This window comes from Balaenoptera ricei, chromosome 18, assembly GCF_028023285.1.
Source record: "Balaenoptera ricei isolate mBalRic1 chromosome 18, mBalRic1.hap2, whole genome shotgun sequence".
Taxonomy (NCBI): domain Eukaryota; kingdom Metazoa; phylum Chordata; class Mammalia; order Artiodactyla; family Balaenopteridae; genus Balaenoptera; species Balaenoptera ricei.
In genome coordinates, this window is record NC_082656.1 from 72,298,673 (window position 1) to 72,321,369 (window position 22,697).

Here is a 22,697-nt window from a genome sequence, read left to right on the forward strand (position 1 = left end):
CAGCAGTGGGCGTCCAGCTCTCCTCAAACTCGGCGCGGGACCGAGAGGACGGCTGGGACGGGGCAGTGAGGGTCTATGATACTCAGCAGAGAGTTCCGGTCAGACAGCAACAGAGGGCACAGACAGCTTATTCAGAAGAAGAGGAGAAAAGGCTCAATTTTAGAGATGGTTTTTTGCGGCAGTCCAAACAGATGTGAGATGGACTGAAAACATTCTTTCATGAAGGAGGAAAGTGGTTAGATGAGAAATTACTCTCTTTGTAGTTGGGAGGTGGAATGGCAAAAAAAGGACCTTTGAAAGCAAAAAAGGGAAAGAGAGATCATTGAGGAAGGAAAAAAAGAAAGAGAGGGAAGACACAGCCAGAGGAACTGGGAGAAGAGAAAGAGGAGACAGAAGGAACAGAGCACGAGGGAGGATTTGGAAGGAAGCGGAGAAGTGCAGCAACAGGCCACGGAGGAAAATCTTTCCAGGAGGTATGCCTGAGACAGAACAAGACAGAAGGAACGTAGGAACATAGGCAGAAGATGCCACCAGATTTCATGGCAGCAATCCAAAGACCTGCCACTGTCTTCATGGAGGTTTATGAGAATTACAACCGCCAATCCCCACAGACAACAGTTCCCACACTTCTGGATCCAAGCAACACAGAGAATGACACAACACTTCAAACTAAAACTCCCACGGTACCTGGCAATATATCGCTTCCCCATGTACTGGAACTGGTGCAAGCAGACTCTGTGGAGAGCATGAAAGATTATTAGGGAGCGATAAAGTTATTGGAGATAAAACTATTTTTGACACATTGCTTTATTTAAACCCATTTACAGTAACATATTCAATAAACTCTTACATCTACCACTAGCCCCTTACTTCCGGTTTTCAGAAATTCTCTGGAAGGTCCCTCTAAACCCAGAGAAAATGATCAAACGCAAGGGAGGCCGTATATTGCATATCGTGCTGCTGTCAGTGCCATGGTGGCTGGTCTGAGCAACACAGAAGAAAGGCCCAGGACCGACAGGATTGACTGTTGACTTCGGGTGTGGATATTTACTCCACATCTGCCTTAGAAGGATGGTGGAAACCATATGCACTGTTCCAAGTTGCTTATTCGTTGTCATTCAGCCTATGTAAGGAGCTTTCTTTTTTGATTCAAGTAAATGGACTGGTTCCTTACAGACATCAAGTATGTATTTTTTTGTTTTATTTTACTGTATTTTATTTACAACATTGTTTTTTTTTTTTAAAAATCATATATTTAATAAGAGGCAGTTAAAATAATGTCTAGTAAGTTCTTCTGGCGCTGAATCTTGTCTCACATGTGACAACTCCCACCTTTAACTCAGCAGAGGAAGTGACCATGAATTTGGGAACCAAGACCGTAATTCCAAAATGCACAAAGCTCTGAACACCATGGGTTTCCACCCGAATTCGTGCAAACACATTTGGCAGCAAATCATGACCCCAACTAACAGAGGTAAAGCTACCTGGTCATGATTTAACCTACTATTGTGAACAATCATAGTACACAGAAATAACTTCTTACTGCAGAAACAATCATGTGCTTGACTGTGGGGTGCTGTAGAATATACTCTCTACGTAAGTTTTTCAAAAATCCAAAAAAGTCTGGATTTGAAAACTCATCTGGCCCCACTAGTTTTGGATAAGGGATTGTAGATTCGTGTTTCTAAAAGTAAAAAGCTTAAAGGAAAACAGAAACTTAAACTAAAGTGATAAAATAATATAGACTGTATTTAAGATTTCACTTTTACTTATTATATATTTTTAAATTGTAGCAATTTTTATGTCTCAGTTTCTGAACAGCATCCACCGAATTCAGCTAATAAATTTTGTGCTATTTTATTAAAATGGCTTATACGCCCAAGTAGTAACCTGTCATCTACAATAATCACACATCTAATCATTTAGGGCTGTCGCTGTCCACTGGGTCATGAGCTCCTGAGAGGAGGTGTTGGGGTTAGGTCCAGGAGAAAGAGCTTAAGGATAAGTGTGGATGTGAATATATATTGCATTCCTGGTTCAACTGTCGGTGCACTGTATTCTTCACACCTCTTAACTAGCCAGGAAAAATCAAGAGTCCATGAGCAAAGACGAAACTACTCACTCCAATATTGTAAAAAAATCCATAAGTTCAGATGTTGAGGCCTTGTTCCAATATGTAAACAAAGCATCTGGAAAGTAAACATTTATTTGATTAGAATTATAATGCGTATTTCATACATTATAAGATGGGAAGAGACCTCAGAGTGTAGGCCTCCAAACTTTCCTCGGCCCCCTTTTATAGTTGATCAAAGGATAAACCACAGTGACTAATCTATTATAATGGGTAACATGCACAACAGGCTTAGTCAGTATAAAGAAGTTACATTTGAACATGTGAACTTTAATTTCAGCATGCATCATCTAGCCCTACATGGTACCTATTTAACTTATACATAATGTGCTCTTAAATGGACTAGAAAATTACCCACTACAGAATCCCTCCCCAGCAGAGAATCTGTTGAAAATTCTTACATGTACGTAGGTAACCCCTTCCCAACACACACACACACACACACACACTGCAGTGGAAGCATGTATCCTACAGGCACTGTTTTGCCCTTTGAGTTTTAATTCAGCAATAAAGCTTGGATCTATCTCAGTCTTCTCCAAGCTGCATAATAGTCCTCTCCATGGATGTACAACAATTGAGTTAACCAGTTCCCCTACTGACAGACATTTACTTGTTCTTCCCCCCAATTTTTTGCTATTATAAATCATGCTTCAGTAAAAATCCTTTTTACATGCGTCTTTGCACACTCATCCAACTACATCTGTAGGAGAAATTCTTAGAAGTGAACTAGCCATGTTAATAGTGTGTACGTTTAAAATTTGACATACATTGCCAAATAGCCTTCCAAATAAGCAGTGTATGAGAGTTCCTATTTCCTAGCACGATGGTACAATGTACCAGTGGTTAAGAACCACACCTGTTCTTTATCAAGAGCAACTGGGCACATCTTTAGTTAAGGCAAATCCTACAAATTCACTTACAGAAAGCATTCTCTGTGTATGACTCTTAACCATTCGACATTGCACAAAGAGTGTTAGCGTGTGATAGTTAAACATTTTTGCCTTCTTACATTTTACATTGCAGTTGAGAAATGTGTTAAAAGATTTCTCTCAGGGAAAAAGCCACTGAGCCTTTGGGGCCTGAGATGAGCGAGAGGGCGGCTACAGAGATGCTGGAGGCTCACGAAGATGCATGGCAACAGACTTTTATTCTACACTTGTCAAGAACAGTGACAGGCGGGAGAAGCCGTGGGATACATATCAGGTACCTGGCTATGCACCAGGCACTGTGCTAGGTCTCATGATTTCACATATATCCTGTCATCGAATCCTCACCATGATCTGGGGCAGAGTTCCCATTTACAAATGAACTAATGAAGGCTCAGAGAAGCTAAGTAACTCTCCCAACTACCAGCTGAGAGAATGCCGGTGGAATGGCAATTTAAATCAAGTGCACCTGATTTTGAAAGCCACGGTTGGCCTCTTAGACCAGAGGGTGGGTCGGGGAGCTTCCATCTCTTGGGGGTTTCGAGTTTAGAAACCAGAGGGACAGACTCTGGTTACTTGAGGCTGGTGTGTTGGGAACCCAGGGAGTTCCCTGGATGCTGGGCCTCTTGGGGTCAACCTGCAGACATCTGAGGCCAGCAGACAGAACCAGCTGGCCAGCCAGGTGGTACCATCATGGCCTTTCCTTGCTCTGTGCTCTGACTATTGGCTGAGGAGGGGGGAAGACAGAGCTAAGCTCTATTACAGAGAAAGAAGGCACAAGAAGGTGCAGAGGGCGAGGGGCCCTGCGTGTAGAAGGTGCGCATTAAATGTGGGATAAAGGAAAGAGTAGCTATAGAGCTAGTTACACAACTGATTTTTGTTATCTGTCTGGGGAACTATTCTAAAGGCAATTTCTCCCCCACCCCATACCATACACAAAAACCAATGCTTGGTAGGTACTAAGATTTAAATGTGAAAATTTAAATAATACAGCTTTTAAAGAAAATACAGGAGAATATCTTCAGAGCCTGGGGGGTAGGTAAAGATTTCTTAAATGAGACACACAAAGAAATTCTAATTATAAAGGGGAAAAAAGTGTAACAACAGTAGTTGGAAAAAAAAAGGATATTCTAAAACTGTTTTGAAGAAGTTGTTGCATTTTTTAAATATGTGCCTGGCCTTCCAAAAGGCTGACTTTAAAGGGTAACTTTCACTTGGATGCAAAATTTCTTGTATATTTGATTTTTAAAAACAGTTATTTTCTAGTTACACATCACATTTAATATTTGAAATGTAAAATATTTTAAAGAAAACTTTCAATAAAGGAAAAACAGGACTCTAATGCTGGCTAAAACTCACTACCATGATGAAAATTGAGAACGTTTGACTTAATGGGAAGAATTTCAACTTTCTAACTGAAAAATCAGAATAAGAGCCTGGTGCTTTTGTATTTGGTCATCGTTCACACACACAAAAATCTTGTCTGTTTGTGTTTTTCAAAATAGCTATTTTAAAGTAACATGTTGACAGAAGAATAAAATCCTCCAGTTCCAAAGCATTTTAAGGATCTACCGGTATGCTGCTCCTAACCTCTGAGCTACAGGTCAGGCTCTTTGTGCTGTTGAAACGGAAGCTCGATACGAAACACTATTTGCAGCAGAATTACCTTCCCCTGGATGCTCAACGCCCACACCCCCTGCCACCAGACAAGTGGGCTTCAGGTCTCCAAAAATGGCATTTTACTCTCAAAAGAGTTTGTCTTCTCTCAATGACCTTAATGAAGCTCACAGTACCCTTCCTAATTTGTTACAGGAAAATTAAGAAGATTTTTGACCAAGATAAGAACTGTGACATTATACTATGGCACAGTTTCATGTGATTGCTTCTATCACACAATCAGAGTTGGAACTGTCCTGCCATGGATGTTTACAAGCTTTAAATGGTACTGATAAAGCATTAATGGTTGTGGTCATTTCTATTTAAAAATGTGGTTGTCAAACCCTTAATCAGAAGCGTAATCTACCAGAACACCACTATTTCCATTAGAAAACTAAACACACCTCGCTTCTAGTTAAAGCCAGGAATGTCACACACACTGTAAATGGAAGACATGCTTATTAGGTCACCAACACCACATTCTCTAATTCAAGAGACTGACTAATAAAATTATACAAGTTGTCAGTAAGTTTGCTTGGACAAATGAAATTTAAAAAAAAAAAAATCAAAAGCTACTTCATTTATCTGCTTCTGTCTCCCTTAGTGAAGATGTATGTCTGAGCTTAATATAAATTTTTAAAATATGCCATTCACATTTTAGAACTCTTTCTGAAATACAATAATTAATGAAAATAAATTTCCAAATTAAGACTTTTATTTCCAGTACATTTAGTAAATTAATATGTATTTCAAACAAGAGAGAAAATCCCTTTAAATCCTTAAACACTTTGAACCAACTACAATTTTTAAAAAATAAACCAAATACTGAAACAAGGAAAGTAAAACAGATATCTTCATTTTTTTACCTACCATCAGACATGCTTTTTAAGATGTAGAGGAAACACATCAGCAGGCTCTTAATCTCAGACTGGTCAAGTTTGTCACAGCGAACGAGAGAATTTCCCAAAGTGCCACTTTGCTGGTGCTAAAGAAGGAAACACAGGTGATTTTTCTCCTTCGTTATAGGTAAAACAAAATTAGGTTCACTTTTCTCCCTTGGAAGAGAAAGAGTCTTAGAATTGAGTCAAATCATACAAATTGGAAGGTATAAATGATTTGTCAATGAACTACAAGCACACCGTCACCAAATACACACAAGCGTTAATCCATGGAAGCTCTGTCTTGTCTCCTTGGCACACTCTCCCAGGACAAGCCAGAAGGCACAGACCTTTCAAACTGAAAAACCAGTCGTAGTTACTGGCTTAGTTCCGAAATGCCAACTAAAACTTCATGCAAAAAACTTTGTGTGCTAAGATCAAACAGAAATGATGATTCAGAAGACAGTGCCAAACCAAGCATATCCTCAAGAAAACGTCAGTGGCTGAAACAGCAAATTAAGTCCAAGGGGCTGCTATGGACCAGCCACTAAAGCCTGGAGCTGAGTCACTGTTATTCCGTTACATCCTGGGGCAGCCTTGGGGGGAAACCACAGGCAGGTGCCTGATAGGGACAAACAGGGACACCTCAGTGCAGCAGGACCAAAGCCCCTAAACTGATGAGATCATGCCATCATCAGCTTAGCTCAACACTGCAAACTTCAGAAAGCTCAGGGCGCAGGGTGAGGGCAGCTTTGCCACTAGACAGCAGGTTCACACCATGTTCAAAGCATTCACTTAAAAAAAAAAGTACAAGAATCTCATCTCATTTAAAAAACACAAGAAATTTAAAAATCTTGAAAGTTATATTTCCAATTGAAATCTGGAAAACTTTTTTGCCAAATACCAAAGCAGAAAGATCAGCGAAAAAAATATCTTTCATTCAAGGTACTGGTGGGCAATGGAAAAGACATATACTAATCAGGTTTAACTAATAACATAACACGAGTATTTTTATTATAGGAAGAGACACATTGCAATTAGTGGCAAAGCCGTGGTGCAGGTGCGCCTCCCGCCCACCCACTTCATCAGCGCCGCCGGGAGAGCCCAGGCCTCCCTGCAGCGGGAGCAGGGGCGCCGCCTGTGGGGGCTCCTCCGGCAGAGGCAGCAGCGTTAGCAGCGAGAAGTCCATGGTGACCCGGTGTCTCCTGGCTGACCGGCCGCTCTCCTCCTCTCCAGCTCCGCGTATGACACAAGCCGAGTGCCTCCTGAGCAGCTTCTCCCTCTACGCACGAAGGCATGTCAGGGTCAAGGGAGAAGTTCGACAGGTCATGACACCTGCGCGGAGATGCTCGGGCGGCTACAGAACCCCAGCTGAGGATCATCACGGAGAGGTCGGCCACCACACAGCCGCGGTAAGGTTACGAACCTGACCCCGAGGAAGGGCGGCTTCCACGTTTCTGAGAACTAGGAATACATCCCTAAGAGAATCACTTGTTTATTGGTACATAAACCTATAACTTAACCTAACCTATACATAACTTGCCTATAACTTGAAATAACTTAGGAAAACGTGGCCGAGGTGAGACTAATCTATCATGGTTCCAGGTTTAAATCCAAGCTTTATCCATCTGCACAAAATTCCAAACTTAGGTATTTCAAGAAAAAAATAGTTAAATATGAGGAGGATGTGTTGTGTTGGGGGCACAGTGTGAATAGAGTGATTTTAAATAAAGCCTTATCCCTGCCTCATCTATATGACTGATTCATCTTTCTTGGAGCCAGCTTTGGATGCAGCGCCCATTTGCATAGATAACTGTGTTATAATCGGTGTTCTCTGGCACACAGACCGTGGGGATTCTAAGCAAGTGGCATTTTGATCTCCCAACCTGTTCAAACTGCCAGAACCACTGGCTCAAAGTGCTCCACTGTAAACAGTGCCCTGATGAAATCCTAGAACAGGAATCAGGGGGTTTCAGGGAATGGGCCCCATCCTTAGATCGTACTCTGAGATCATCTACCCCAGGTTAACTGAGTTGTTTAAGGAAAAAAAAAAAAAAGGTCATACTTACTGAACACTAGAACATGAAGCATGCTTACTTTGGGCTAAATCCATTAGTTATAAGAAACACTCAAGTTACATTAAAAGAAATTACCTTATCCAGGGAATTGCTCTTCTCACTATTCCTTTCTGGAAGGCTGTTCCCGGAATCTGTGCTTATGAGGGATCCTCTTGAATCAGCATTTCTCACACTACTGATGTTTGGAGTTGAGTTTGTATATGGAGAAGCTAAACAGAAATCAAGCCAAGACCAAAGATTTGGTGAAACAGAACAAAATAAAAATAAGTACTGAACTCTAAGGGAAACTGCTTTTATGGCTCTTATTTTTCCTGTGAGAAAGCTGGCTCAAGAGTTTCATTCAATCACCTCTCCTTTAAAGAACCAGGCCATTTAGATTGAGATACAAATAACCGTTAATCTGAAACGTTCAGACATAACTATCAATTCACTTATGAGAAACCACCTTGGATTGCTCAGACTAAAGGAGAACATGCTGGTTCAGACTGGGGTAGAATAAAGACTTCAAAAAATTAAAAAGATCAATCCACCTACAACTATCAAATAAAAAAAACTAAACCATGCAATAAACCCACAGTACTCAAACGGTGGGCTGAGGTACCCCAAGAAAACTCTGAGGGGTGTCATGGGACATTTTAAAATTTCAAGGAAAACACAGTGATACTTGACATCTGCTGGAAACTATAGTTTCAACCTCCGACTGTGCTACATTCCTTTCCATGATGTCATATCTCTATGAAGCAGGGTATTTGGTGGTCGCTATGATAAAAAGCAAGTACTGGGTGAAAATCAGTGTGGAACAGGAAATGAGAATGTTGGTGAGCAATCTGATTCCAAATTTGAGAAGCCGTGTAGCGCCCAACAGGCACACACAACCCATTAGTAAGAATCGTGGTTATTAAAAATAAAAATTTTTTTCTTTAAATTTATGTATGTATATAGTTTTCAAATGCCTACTAAGTTGTTAGGTTATAAGTACTTATTATTTGGCCCTAAGTACCTAATAAACGAACCATTAGGAGTTTCTTTTGGCCTGGGGACTCCATGAAAAATTACTTTGATAATAAGGGTGCTGTGAATTGAGAATGTTTGGGAATCTCTGCAATAAACAGTTACAAGCAGAAAGGAAATCTAACTTGGAAATAAAATTTGTGACATCTGTTGAAAAAAACAGCATTTTAAGGGAGAAGTCAGCCCCTACCTCAATACTGTGGAATTTTTTAAAGTAATAGATTGACTTCCTGCTTAGATAAGATTTAAATAAATCACATAATTAAAAATGACTCTTAGACTTGCACATTCTGGTTTGAACCAAAAGGCATGCCTCCGGCTGCGAGCCTGGGCTGGCAGTGCACACTGCAGAAGACTTTCGGCGCCACGCTGCAGCAAGCTTTAAGCACAGCCTCCCATCCCCAAGCTGCCTTCACCTCAGATGCCTTTACTTGGCACCTCAGAACAGGCAGGCCCTTTTTTGGGTTTCAGCCTGCAAATTAGCTGCCATGGACTGATACACCTCTAAGTTAATCCCCTCCCCGTCCCTAACGCTCAGGTTTATCCATCACCATCTCTGAAACCAATTCAGTGTATTAAGTATATCAAGAAAAGAAGGGCAAGGGAATCTGAGAATGTAAGTGCAGGTAGGAACACGTAAACCATTGGCCAGGGGCTGCGCCTACCCAGAAGAGGAGCTGTGTGATTGACTGCTGCAGGGTGCAGGTGAAAACACTATGAAAAAGCCAGGGGCCTTCTTCTATACTCAGAAAAGAAACACGCACTGTGACCAAATTATAACTATCGTTTTCCTAATATAACCAGACTTCATACTTAGTGTAGAACACAGAACTCAGGAGGAAAAGGCTCTCAGTAAAGTAAGATTAGACATTAAATTCTCAAAGTTTTAGGCTCAGTTCCAGAACAAGAGTCCTAATCTAAGGCAAACAGATGTAAATGCAATAAATCAAAATCAACATGCTTAGTAGAACTATGTTCCTGGGGTGTGTGTGTGTGTGTGTGTGTGTGTGTGTGTGTGTGTATTTAATATCCTGGCCCAGTGCATAACTTTTAAAAGAAATTTAGTTCAGCTCTCTCCCCTTTGTACAGACAGCAAAATGCAATACACTGAGTAGGTAGGTAAAGGAACCCTGAGCCTAAGAATGCATGCCTTGAGAATGTAATCTTTTTTTTTAAAATTAATTTATTTATTTTTGGCTGTGTCGGGTCTTCGCTGCTGTGCGCGGTCCCCCTCCAGCTGTGGCAAGCGGGGGCCACTCCTTGCCGCGGTGCACAGGCCTCTCACTGTGATGGCCTCTCCTGCTGTGGAGCATGGGCTCCAGGCGCGCGGGCCTTAGTAGCTGCAGCACACAGGCTCAGCAGTTGTGGCTCACGGGCTCTAGAGCACAGGCTCAGTAGTTGTGGCGCACGGGCTTAGTTGCTCCGCGGCATGTGGGATCTTCCCGGACCAGGGCTTGAACTCGTGTCCCCTGCATTGGCAGGCGGACTCCCAACCACTGTGCCACGAGGGAAGCCCCTAAAATGAATGTAATCTTAGAGTAGTTTTTATCCAGGCAATGAATCAGTTTCAGAAATGTTCATGCACCACGTTCCAAAGACATTAAAAAAACTGCTGCGGGTACATTCTCAGTAAGTGTGGAAACAGAATTTCCTTAAGAGATGTAAGGAGAAAGTCAGCTCTTGAAGGATAAGCACTGGGACTAAAACTAACTGGAAATTCCTTGAGGAATAAAAGAAGAATTGCTAAAGCTACCAGAAAACAACTAGTAAACCCAGTTCAAAGGTGGGGGCTTTCCTGGAAGGCATTCCTAAAAGGAAACAAGGATTAAAGTGTTTAAAGATGGGGGCAACATAGATAAAAGCCTGCGTATAAATTAAGTCTATTGTGGTGAATTCCCATGAAAAGTGGATCCAGATCTTGAAATTCAAGAAAGAATGAAAAGGGACAAAATTAGCCTTGAGTATTTTTTGTAACTTCACCATGAACACAGAGCAATCGAAGGCCATTTATGTCACTGAAGTTGTGCTAAAGACCCCCGCTTCGGCTCATCTCTATGTTCTCAAGGCATCCCAAACCCTAACAAGGTGAATGTGGAATTGGAGAATCAAGTCAGAGTCAAAACATCACCTCATTCTAGTTTCATCATTTCCACAAAGTCTTGAATCCTACAGAATACTGGTCAGAGAGGACAGAGAGTTAAGATTTAGGCTACTAAGAGTCTATCACAAAGCATGAATAACACTGAAGAACTGTGCTTGTTATAATGGCGGTCAAATAATAACACAGTTTACCTTGCCAAGCACTGCACACATTCAACTAGCTCTTCATCCCTCACCACGACTCTATTACTGAGATGTGTACACAGGGTAAAGAGGAGAGACACCCTGCCCATGGCAATTATAAATGGTGGAGTCTGGATCCAAAGCCACATCTGTCTGACTTTAAAAACAGTGCTGTGAACCGCTGCAGACAAAGCCCCTGAAAGGACCCCTTCCCCACTCCTGGAGAGTGGCTGGGCTTGTGGACAGAGTGAGGCAAAGGAGTCAGAGCGAGGGCCCCATGAGAAAGGCAATGGAAACACCACATGCCAGGCTCTGCATTTTGTATGAATTAACTCATTTCATCTTTACGACGCCAAATGAGGTAAGTATTACTATGAAAAATACACAGAAACAGAAGTAAGATTAAAGACTGGTATGGGCATTATGGGATAAATCTGAGCATTGGTATGCGGTTTCCAATTTTACAGTCTGGCCAGTTTCATCACCCACATGAAATACCACGTTAGCAACTAGAACAACACAAAAGCTAAGGACATAAACTCAGAATGAACCACAGTCCTGCAGGTTAATTAGGTAAAAGGACTGCCCTTTATTCTGCCCTATGAGTTAGTTCCATTATTGGGTGGTCTAAGCATTAGCCACAGCAGGATGCTTCATTTATTCAAACTGTGGTGTAAAAGAGAGGAAGAAATAAAGACAGTATAAGCCTGTGAGTGTCTGTGAAGATATACATATTTTTCTGTACCATTATCTTTATGAAGGAGCTGGCACATGAGCTCAATCAATCATAATATTAATAAATACATTTCTCAGGCATATTCTTATGGAAAAACTACTCAATTTGAATCTTGATTTATGCCATCTGTTTTCCTCCCCATGGGGGCTGCTCTAACATTATTTCAGATAGAAAAAATATTGTAGGAAAGAAGATTTTAGATAACTGATTTCAGGACTGCATTCTAGCCATAAACCAGTATCTCCATCAGCAATTACTCTGTCATATCTCATCTAAATCATTAACACTACAAATAAATCCTACCCACCACACACACACTTGCAAAGATATTCTTTTCCTAAAAGCATAAACAATCCAGTTTGAAGATTTAAAATGAAAAATTAACACGCATTAAACAAAAAGCAAACAGGACAAATATGTGGTTAAGTGTACTACATGTGTTATTCCTGAAATTTGAGATCTTTATTTCAGTGTAGAGTTAAGGGGTTTCAGAGCTGAGGAGCAAAATCAGGAAAAGAATATTTGAAGTAGAAACTCAAGACTTCAAATTTCTGATTTGAAAGCTAACAAATGATTGGATTAAAGACGCTTTCCGAATTAGACTGCAGAGAAACAGGTCAGAGGCCGAGCATTACCAATGCCAGAGATGGCACCAAAGAGGTCCTTGTGCAGACTGGCATCCAGCGTGCTCCCAGACTTCTGCGGTGTCACTATCGGGTTCACGGCTGGCAAAGTAAGGGATTCCTCCTTCACAGTCTGTCAAGGAGGAGAGAGACAAGAAACAATTGAAGATGACTTTAAAGGATTCACCAACAGTTCTTGGAAGTGTGAGGGCGAGTATAAGAACAGGGCAGAACAGCCTGGCATGTTAAACGTGCCTGAGTGGGAGGAGGACAGCGGGGGGTGGGGGTGGGGGGTGGGGGTCAGAGAAGGAGCAGGAGGAGGGAGCACGCGGCACTTCAGGTCTGGGGCGGGCAGGGAAACCTTGGCCCATGAAGTCCTGTATTTCCCCAGGAGGTCTAGCACCCTTCCCTTTCCAGAGCTCTGATGCCCAACATTTCTGTAGATTATTTCTGTATGTTTCTTCCTTCAGAAGAAGCCTCACGTGCTCTTTCTAACTGGAACGTTGGTTTTTTTCTCTCACATCAGAAATCTTCCCAAATGAGCAACAGTGACCTCACAATAGCAGCAGTGAAAATCTCTGCAAGGTGGGCGCTTCGTGTGAATTCTCTATCAGTGGAGAAATTATGGGCATTATGAAGTCATGTCATAAAAGGGATTTTACTTTCATGAAAGCCAAAGCAAAAGCTGGTGTTCATTTTTCTCAGAGTTGAAGCAGTACAGATAGGTAGCATTACACCCTGAATTACTTATTCCGATTAGAAAAGCAGACAAATTTAGAGAATACACATGTGAAATACAATGTTGTAGAGGGTGAGATTAGTGTGGTGCATTCCATGTAAGGACAGTGAACATTCACGGTCTCTGGAACTACAAAAACTATTCTAGAAATACGGTTCATCTCAATGCACCATCACGTAGGAGATGTATAAGAAACAGGACAAAGCACCACTGCTGGGGGGAAAGGGACAAAAATACACACAAGGGAGCTCCCCCGGTGTATGCCGTAATGACAAAGTGGCAAGATGAACAATGGAGCCGGTTCACGGGTCCAGAATAAACAGGAAAAGGGCACTGCTGAACTGCTAACACCTATCCAAATTAATGGCAGATTGTCTCCAACCAAAACGCTTTGAGATAATTTCTGGCATCACCCTTCAGTCAACTTAATTTCCAGTATATCTTTAAATGACTGCATAAAGCTAAAGTAAATTAAGGTGGTCAGTTTGGGAAGGTGGGGTCATTCACCCTGGCCCCCCCCGACATCTAGTCTGATTATCTTTCTAATTTTACAGACACAGAGAAACTTCAGCCCCAAGAGGTGGCTTTTCCAAGACTGTGTAGTATGTTACATCAGAACCGGGGCTAGCACTGAGCTCTTATAGCACGGAGGTTAGAACTATGCTTTTTAAAAAAAAAAAAAAAAACAAACTCCTTCCTCTATAACTTTTTGTTGGCTACACAAAGAAGATCCTGAGATCTTACAAGAAAACGAGCCATCGGGAAAGCATGGCTTTTTATAATGATTTTTAACAAGAGTTGAAGGTTTACTGATTGACCCCATCTTAGCCAGAAATGCAACTTACCAAGACTACTGTAGATTATTATGGTTTTAGGGGCAAAAAAAGAGGAGACGTGTATAGTTGAATAGTGTCCCTCCAATTGCATATCCACTCTGAACCTCAGAATGTGACCTTATTTGGAAAGAGGGTCTTTGCATATGTAATTAAGATGTAAGATAAGATGATGTCATCCTGGATTAGGGTGGGCCCTAAATCCAAGCACTGGTGTCCTTATAAGGACAGGACAGGACACCAGAGACACAGACACACACCAGGGAGAACACCATGTGAAGACAGAGGCAGAGATTGGAGTGATACAGCTATAAGCTAAAAAAAGCAAGGATTTCGGGCAACCACCAGAAGCTAGGAGAAAGGCGTAGAACCAACTCTTCACCCAGAGCCTCGAGAAGGAACCAACCCAGTTGACATCTTGATTTTGGACTTCTGGCTTTCTGACTGTGAGAGAATAAATTTCTGTTGTTTTTGGCCACCCAGTTTGTGGTATTTTGTTAGGGCAGCCACAGGAAGCAAATACAGGCTGTGTCTATGTGAATGTGCTTACGTACACTGCCAGGGTTCACGGGGAAGGGAGACACATCTCTCACGTTGATCCGCTGGACATTCTCAATCAGCAGACCGAACAGAGGCAGGTAGAGAGTGGCTATCCTTGCTTGATGGCTCTGAAACAAAGGTGCAAAGTGTAAGTTTATCGCGGACTCAGAATTTAATGATGGACTGAGCTAGCACTTGGCCATCTCCTGTATTTGGATCCTTCCTATAAAGACTGCTGTTAGATTTTATTGTATAAACAGAGAAAGTCTTAGTGCTGTTACCACTAATTTTCTAATTGCTTATTTCTTTATATTACTCAAAATGAAGGACATTTATCAATCATATTTCCTTCCATTAGGGAACACTCACCCTGGAAGCATATCTGTCATCAAAAGAATGCTTTATCAGCAGGTTCTTAAGCACACCGATGGCAATCAGCCGGACCTCCCTGAACTCCTGGAGGGCGGTCCCCACCTCCCTCAGTAACAGTCCCACCAAGAAGTGGTTTCTGCAGAACTCATCCGTTAATGCGTAGTCAAGCTGGAGATCTGAAATGAGGATAGAAACCGCTTTAGTTAGAAAGGATGTAACACTCTTTGAATAAAATAAAAACCAAGCTCATCCTTTGCTTTCAGCCTCCCCTGTGTGTGTCATCAGGTGGTCACATCTGGCTTCCAAGGGGAAAGGGCTGATAACCTAAAATACTGCTCTGCACTCCAAAGTGAAAACAAAATTTAAATACAAATAAATGCACTGGATTTTGATTTTAAAAGGTATTACATCCTACATAATTATTAAGTTAGTGAATAGTTTTAGAACCAATTTTTAGAATATAGAACAGCATGTTATATTACAAATGTAATTTTGTTATTGATATGAAATTTAAAAATAAAATTGTAGTAACTGACAACATTATAGGGGAGTAATTTGTGCATAACAGACACGTAATTAAAGAATAAATATAGGTGGTCTATTAAAATGTTCTTCACTACATGAGTTCATTTATCTATTTCCTGGTCATTAATGCCCGTATACACCCATTAAAACCCAATGTGTTTAAAATGAACGAGTTACCATATTACCTATTATTTTGCTATCACTGAAGAAGATCTTATTTGACTTAGAATTTTCTAAAATATACTTTTAAAACTTCTTTACCTCAAAAAGCCGACAGAAAACTAATATAAATTAGAACTAAAATGGACAAAGCACCAAATCGAACTAGTAAGTCATCAGCAAGCTAAGTGACAAGACTGAAAGCTCTTCTGGAAAAGAGATAATAAGCAAACGTGAAACCTACTGAGGGACGGTAAATAAAAGCAGCTAAACATCACACTCTAAAGCTGAAATACACCTATCCAGAAAGCTGTGGCTCGGATTTAAATTCTTATACTGAATCTATTGTTAGAGGAAAATCTATAGGCCTCTCCTTTGACTTTAATCCCATGTTAGTTGCTTCTAAACCTATTCAAAGTCTGACCCAAGTCCTATGAACTCTTTAGCAGAAGGAAGGGAAAGAGTGTTCATCTTTCCAGAATACTCATGTCCACTGTTTATGATCTTTAAGTCCAGTTTACTGAAAAGACAGTTCACAGCTTGAATTCATATGATCCCCTTAGAAGGAGAACTATTTATGGGTTTAATTGTACACGTGTGTGTGTGTACGTGTGCATGTGCAGAGAGGAGAGTGGAGGAGCAGGTGAGACGGGTAAGAGGAAGGAGGATGCTAAAAAAAAACCCGAAACTTTATTCCCATCAGTGCAGTTCTGGAAATTATCTGTAGCTGACCCACGCCACCTGCCTAGGGCGGCCCTTCTAGCCGCCAAATACCCCGACAGTCTACTAAGAGCTTGTGTGAGTCTGTGGGGTACCTGAAGGGTCTCCTCCTCACTCCTCACTTGCTTCTGCAGGATAGACAATTGGGCCAGTGGGGAAGATGGACATTAGCACACGTTCACTGCCCAACCGCTGGGCAGAAAGAGCTATCCTCAGCACCCTGACAGGTGAGAGGAAAAGACAGTCACAGTCTCCAAGGACAGGTGGGCTAGGAACTGAAGGTGGGGTGAAGGAGGGTCTGGGGTGCAGAGTAGGGAGCAATTCACTCCAGGTGGGGCGCTGGGAGAGGCGAGGGGGAGACCTGGCTGGGCCCACATGGGAGGTGCTGAGTGGCTGGCCAGGAGGAAGATGAGGATCCCCAGGGAGGTGCTGCGTGAGGCTGAGAAGTGCAGGGAGGGCCTGCCATGTGTGAGGAGCTGGGACCAGCAGGTGTGCCTGGCGTGTGGGGAACAGTGCGGGGTGGGACAGGCGGGCGGGCTGGGGTTGGATGGGGGATGCTGAAGAGCCCAGGAGCTCAACCCCTCACCTTCTTCAATTATCATCCCAAAGTTGCCTTCTCAGTGAGGCTTTGCCTGGCCACCCGATCTCAATGCCAGCCCATTTCCTATCCCCTTCTCTTGCTTTATTTCTCTCTCCTTAGCACTTATCACTCTCTCATGTTCTACATATTTCACACAGGTAAGACAGCAGGGGATTTCATCCTTGTTGTCCACAACTCTATCCCAAGGCTAGGTATAGTTGGTGCTGAGCAAATATTTGCTGAATGTATGACCGCCAACTTCAGGCCACAGTCCCCCTTCTTGCTCTTTAAAAGGCAAGGTATTTATGTCTCTGAATGAATTCCTTTGTGAGTTTCTCTCTGAATTTCAGAGTCAGTTGATTTAGGTGTCATTAATAGTTTGGTGGCATCCTTCCACTTTTTATCTCCTTTAGCATAAATAATCCTGAGCACCTACAAGGTGCTAGATACTACTTGACAGACCCAAGAGACTAATTTGATTCATTTGACTTACTCAGTGAAGACAAAGAAATCTCTATGAGCTTAATTCTCTTCAAACTCAAAAAGGATACAGAACAGTTAATAAAGACTCAGCATGCAAACATAAAAAGCATGTGAAAAGCCATGTTGCTTGTGACATAGGTTACTGCTACTGCTATAAACAAGGACTATGAAAACGGTGGAATAATACATTTTTGAAATGAAGCAGAGCTTTTTGTTTGTTTGCTTTACTTCTTAAAGAAACGTCCTAGTGGACCTACTGACCCCAGGAGCAAAAAACCAGATGCCCCCTGGGGATGCTTATGGCAATGTCTTAGCTACAGTGAGAACAAATTCACTGGTTTATCATCAATTTTAAAACTGATCCAAGTATACGGCAAATGCCTACATGAATAGCATATGTAAGCATTTCAGCAATCACTTGCATTCTTTTTCTTTTAAAGGAGGAAGATGCAAGAAAGCAAGCATCACACCCCACACCTACCTACAGGAGTGTCATTTGACTCCACAGCTGGTGAAAGAAAAGCTAATTCATAAGAAAAAAGAAAAGTGAAACAAATAAAAATAAACTACAGTAAATAAAATGGATTACTGTTGTTTAAGCAATGGAATTTTTCAATGAAAAAGAGTCACACTGGCATGATCTGTAGTCTGGTAAATTTGCTAAAAAAAAGTAAGTTCCTATATAGCATTTTATCAATTTTTTTTTAATGGAAATTTAACAAGAAAAAAATCAATTCATCAATGAAAAATATCAGATAATTTGAATGTCATGCGTGAACTAATTCTCTTTTATTAAAAATGAATGGCTCTCTTTCTGAGAAGACTAGGATTAATATATTTAAAGATAGATTACCTTGATATCTTTGAATCCTGCCTTTTCCAAATGGCATTGGTAAATTCAACGGAATATAATGTTCATGATTGCACACCACACGGAGAAATTCAAATTTGTATTCAAAGAGGGTCTGCAGGAAAAAAATGGTTAGTCATAAGTTAAATACCTCAGTGGATACTTTATACAGCCTCCTGAAAAACCTATTAGGAATCACACACTCGTCTTTAGCCTCTTCCCTGTCTTAGAGCTGCACGCTCTAGGCTATTTTACAGATTTCAGAATGTCTGCAGGGATTTGTTTGAAAATTGGGAACACATTTCATTAAACAATGTCCTCCACTGACTTTTAGGGCATTTATGATTTATGCTCCTCTTACTTCAATAAAGGATTTCAGGCAGCTTATAATTATAGACACAGATTCAGTGCAATAAAAAAATGAGTAAGGCAGAGCTTTAAAATAGACACGCAAGGGAAGAGACAGATAATTCTAGCAGAGAAAGGCTACATGGTTACTTCTGTTACCTTGTTAAATAAACTATGATTTGCAACACATATACTTTTAGTTTTGCAGCTGAGAAGTCATTTAAGGTATTTATGAGAAAAATCAACAGGTATTTATGTTGCATGTGGAATTACTGTGTCCCTAATATCTCACACATCAATGCAAGTACTAGTTAGTACTAGTTAGTATCTCCAAGAGAGGAGAATGAATAGTGCCTCTGGGACTGAAAGAAAATTCTGATGTGAACCAAGAGAAACAGGTGGGTATCCAGATGTCACTCAGAGAGACAAAAAGAACAGTGTGTAACACACACACACACACACGCTACCTTAGGATCTCCAGGAGCAAAGCAGCTGATGTAGTTGTTGATCTGCTTAAAGACAAAGCCCCTATCCATGAAGGTGAAACATCTCTGTGGAGGAAACAACCCACAAAGGTTAAGTATTTAGGCTTTTTTGGGAAGTTGGCTTCAAATCTGCATTTATTGTGACTAAGTTTATCCTTTGGCATAAAAATCTGCCATCAACATTCACTGAGCATCTATATGTACGAGTCACTCTGCTAGAAAAAGCACATTAGGCACTTGGCGACACCCTCTCCCCCGGAGGCCCCCACCTTGATGAACACAGCCAGGCTATGATTCGCATTCTTAGATGCCTCTGGGTTATCTCGAAACTTCTGAGTGATGTGTGGCATCAGCATATTCACAACAGTTTCCACTGCATGATGATAGGATGCAGGAAATCTCTGGTTTCGCAATAACTAAAAAGGATTTAGAGCAAACATTTATTATTTTTTAAGTTGCAACCTTTGAGGGGGAAAAAAAAAATCTCATCCCTGAGTTCATTTCAAAAACCCAGGGCTCTCATCTTATTTATCTGAAATTAGATAAAATAAATTATTCTTTCTTCTCTCGAAGTACTGTATAAGTATTCTAATACTTCAAATAAATGCTGTGGATCAGGTCTGAGATGTTAGACTTCAGTATGATAAAGGCCACTGTGGAGGTATTTATAAAAATGTGGAGATGCACCTTTACTTCCAGAGATTCTGATCGGACCTGCATTCTTACTGCATTTTACTTTGATTCTAATGCCTGTATCTTTCAGAGATTTCTTTAGAAAACACTGGCTTAGGGTTAAGCCTCAAGTATTCAAACTGAACACACACAGAATGGTGACTGTATGTCACTAGTTGAAACTGCTTAGAAGTCCTCTTTAAACTGACTTTACATAATAATTTCTCCCCATCAGGAATGCTTACCTAAGAAATTACACACAGATCACTTGGCAATTAGCTACCACTTACCATGTATCTTCTACACACCAGGCACCGCACTAGATATTTTTATGTACTTTTTCATTAAATTCTTAAACACCCTCATATTATAGAGGGTCAGAGAGGTTAGGTAAATGCGTCTTCAGTCACACAGCTAACAATAACAAAGATTCAAAGCCAGATCTACAATGAGTTTAAAGACTACGCTCTTTCTGCTCTGTGACGCCGCGCTGACCCCCCTCTGGCCCCAGCGCATGGAACCATTTACTGAAGGCCTGGAATGTGAAGGGGGCTTAACTGGATGCTCCACGACACTTATCCGTGCATGCACGTGATTCTAACAGCACGTGATTCTAACAGCCACAACAGGGGGGTGTTTTCATCCCCACGTTACAGATGAGATGAAACTGAAGCTTGGAAAGATTCAATAAAGAATACTAACTGACCTTTAATATCCTTCCTTTCCTTTTCCCTTTTAGTGACAGAACTCCTGGGTTTTACAGGGCACATGCCTGCCCAGCTAGAGACTGCATTTCCCAGCATAACCTGTGGCAAGATAATGGCCATGTGACTAGTTCTGGCTAATGGGCTGTAAGAGGAAGTGACGCTTGCCTTTCCCATAAAAGGCGCTGCTTGCCTACCAAGTCCTCCTCTTTGCCACTGCCTGGAATGTGGAGTGGTGGTGAGCCAGCTTCTCAACTATGCAGACGAGGGTGACACCTGGGCTGGATAGTTGGATAGGAGCTTGAGTCCCTGAATGACCTTGGGGGGCAAGCTCCCCACTGTCTGAGCTGCCTACTGGCTCATAATTTTCCAAAAGAGAGAAATGAACCTTCTGTCTTATCTTAGCCACTACTATTTTGGCCTATTTTGGAGCAGCCAAACCAGTATCCTAGTATCAAACAAATAGTATTTTGTAAAACTAGAACTGGAGCCTAGGTATTTATGCTATGAAAGCATGCATTATTTTATGCATTAAATACCAGAACCTACTATGAAATTTTGAAATGCCAGCTTTATAATCATCTCAGTTCTCAAACCAATAACAAGACAATCTTTGTAAATGTACACAAACTCAAGAATCCAGTGAGGGAAGGATCCAGTCATAAGAATTGGAAATTTACCTACTTTCAAAAACAGAACAGTAAAATCTGAAATTCCAAAAGGATTTTGTTCCATATGTGCAAACCAGTAACTCTATATCCTGAGGTGTCAGCCTCATCAGATGATCAGCTTCCAGGAAAACAGGCAAGGCCAACTCTAACCACTAGGCATGACCGCCAGCTACCTAAGCTGGCCATTCCTAAAAAAGAGGTTTCCCAAGAAAAGCCTACAGAATGGGGCTGAGTCAACAGCTGCTTAAACCATGAAAAGTGGATGGGGAACTCTATAATGGAAGCATGGGGTGGACCGAATGGAACCTATTAGTCAATACTATTATAACTAAAAGTGGGACAACCAGACTCCTATGCCTTCTGATGTGATACAGTAGCACCAGCTAAGGTGTATCCTTGCCACAAAGAAAATCAAACCTGAATGGAATTAAGCCTCTAGATATCACTACACAAGTGTACAGGATACAGAGGGTACAGAGAATCATGTCACGTATCACTGCAAGGTTACAACTGGCCAAGTCTAGAATATGGGAAATTCTGCAGGACAAATGGTCTACTTTCTTCAACAAATACGCTGCATTAAAGAAACAAACAAATGGAGAGGAAACAGTGTGAGGATCCAAGAAACTTCAGAGACACATCAACCCAATGCAACGCGTGGACTATGTTTAGATCCTGATTCAGACCAACTGTAAAATGACATTTTTAAGACACCTGGGGGAAACGGAATACAGATGGGGTGTTGGATGATAATAAAGAAATATTTCTAACTTTATTGAGTGTCATATGGTACAATGGTTATTCTTTTTTAAGGCTTTATCCATTGGATATTATACACTAAAGTTTTATAGATGAAATGATAAAATATTGGGGAACTGCTTTAAAAATACTCTAGGAAACAAGAAGTATGAGGGTGGATACCTAAAGCAAGAATGGCAGAGTGCTGATAACTGTTGAAGCTGGGTGGGTGAGAGGCACATGACATTCATTAAACTATTCCCTTTCTTTTTATTTTTATTGTTTAAAATTTCTATAATAAATTTTTTTTAATGGTGAGATGAAGCTCTCCCTGCAGTGACAAACAGCTATTGTCAAGAGTCCTAATTTGGCAACAAAGCAATGAGGTAAGACACACATCAAAGGGTAATAAAGACTGAGGTAATGAGATGATTTTATGGAGATTATTATAAACTGAGATGGAAGAACATGATCTAGGCTAATGAGCTGATATCTAGGGGAGTGAGTATATAAGCGCTGGCTCAGGAGAGGACACTAAGACAGCAGGAGACTTCTCAGCCAAACGAAACCTACCTCCTGACCATGTCCTGCAGCCGGATCTCCCCTTGGTAATGCTGCAGCGTCCGCAGTGGCCCGACCACCACCATCTATGCCTCCAACAAGTGCTGCCGGTGCTTGGTCTGCCTGCCCAGCACCTGCCCACACCTGGTCCGCCTCCTCCAGCCCGCCTGCTGCGCCCCATGCCCCCCACCCTGCTGTCAGCCCGACACCTTCATGCCCTCCTGCTGGCTGCTCAGCTCCTGCCACCTGACGCCTGGCCTGAGTGGGATCTCCCTGATGACCCACACTCAGCCTTGAAGCGAAGGGCCCTGTGAGCCCTGCTGCTGACAGCCACGTCTCTACAGACGCCAGCGAGGGGCTATACCATGTCCTACATCATCTGGGTGCCACACCCA

The 22,697-nt window shown here is 41.6% G+C and overlaps 1 protein-coding gene across 11 annotated transcripts in view; it reads right to left on the minus strand.

Moving 5' to 3' along the window:
• DOCK9 (dedicator of cytokinesis 9) overlaps positions 1-22,697 on the minus strand; it is a 324,209-nt gene that overhangs the window by 51,544 nt on the left and 249,968 nt on the right. For all 11 annotated transcript variants that reach the window (XM_059903279.1, XM_059903276.1, XM_059903274.1 and 8 more), the window contains 10 exons: positions 19,226-19,372; positions 18,939-19,022; positions 18,127-18,238; positions 14,804-14,982; positions 14,449-14,562; positions 12,335-12,455; positions 7,745-7,878; positions 5,584-5,698; positions 2,123-2,189; positions 688-735 (listed from right to left, as the gene is read on the minus strand). In XM_059903279.1, coding sequence (XP_059759262.1) covers positions 688-735; positions 2,123-2,189; positions 5,584-5,698; positions 7,745-7,878; positions 12,335-12,455; positions 14,449-14,562; positions 14,804-14,982; positions 18,127-18,238; positions 18,939-19,022; positions 19,226-19,372 — 1,121 coding nt within the window. The remainder of the gene's footprint in view (positions 1-687; positions 736-2,122; positions 2,190-5,583; positions 5,699-7,744; positions 7,879-12,334; positions 12,456-14,448; positions 14,563-14,803; positions 14,983-18,126; positions 18,239-18,938; positions 19,023-19,225; positions 19,373-22,697) is intronic.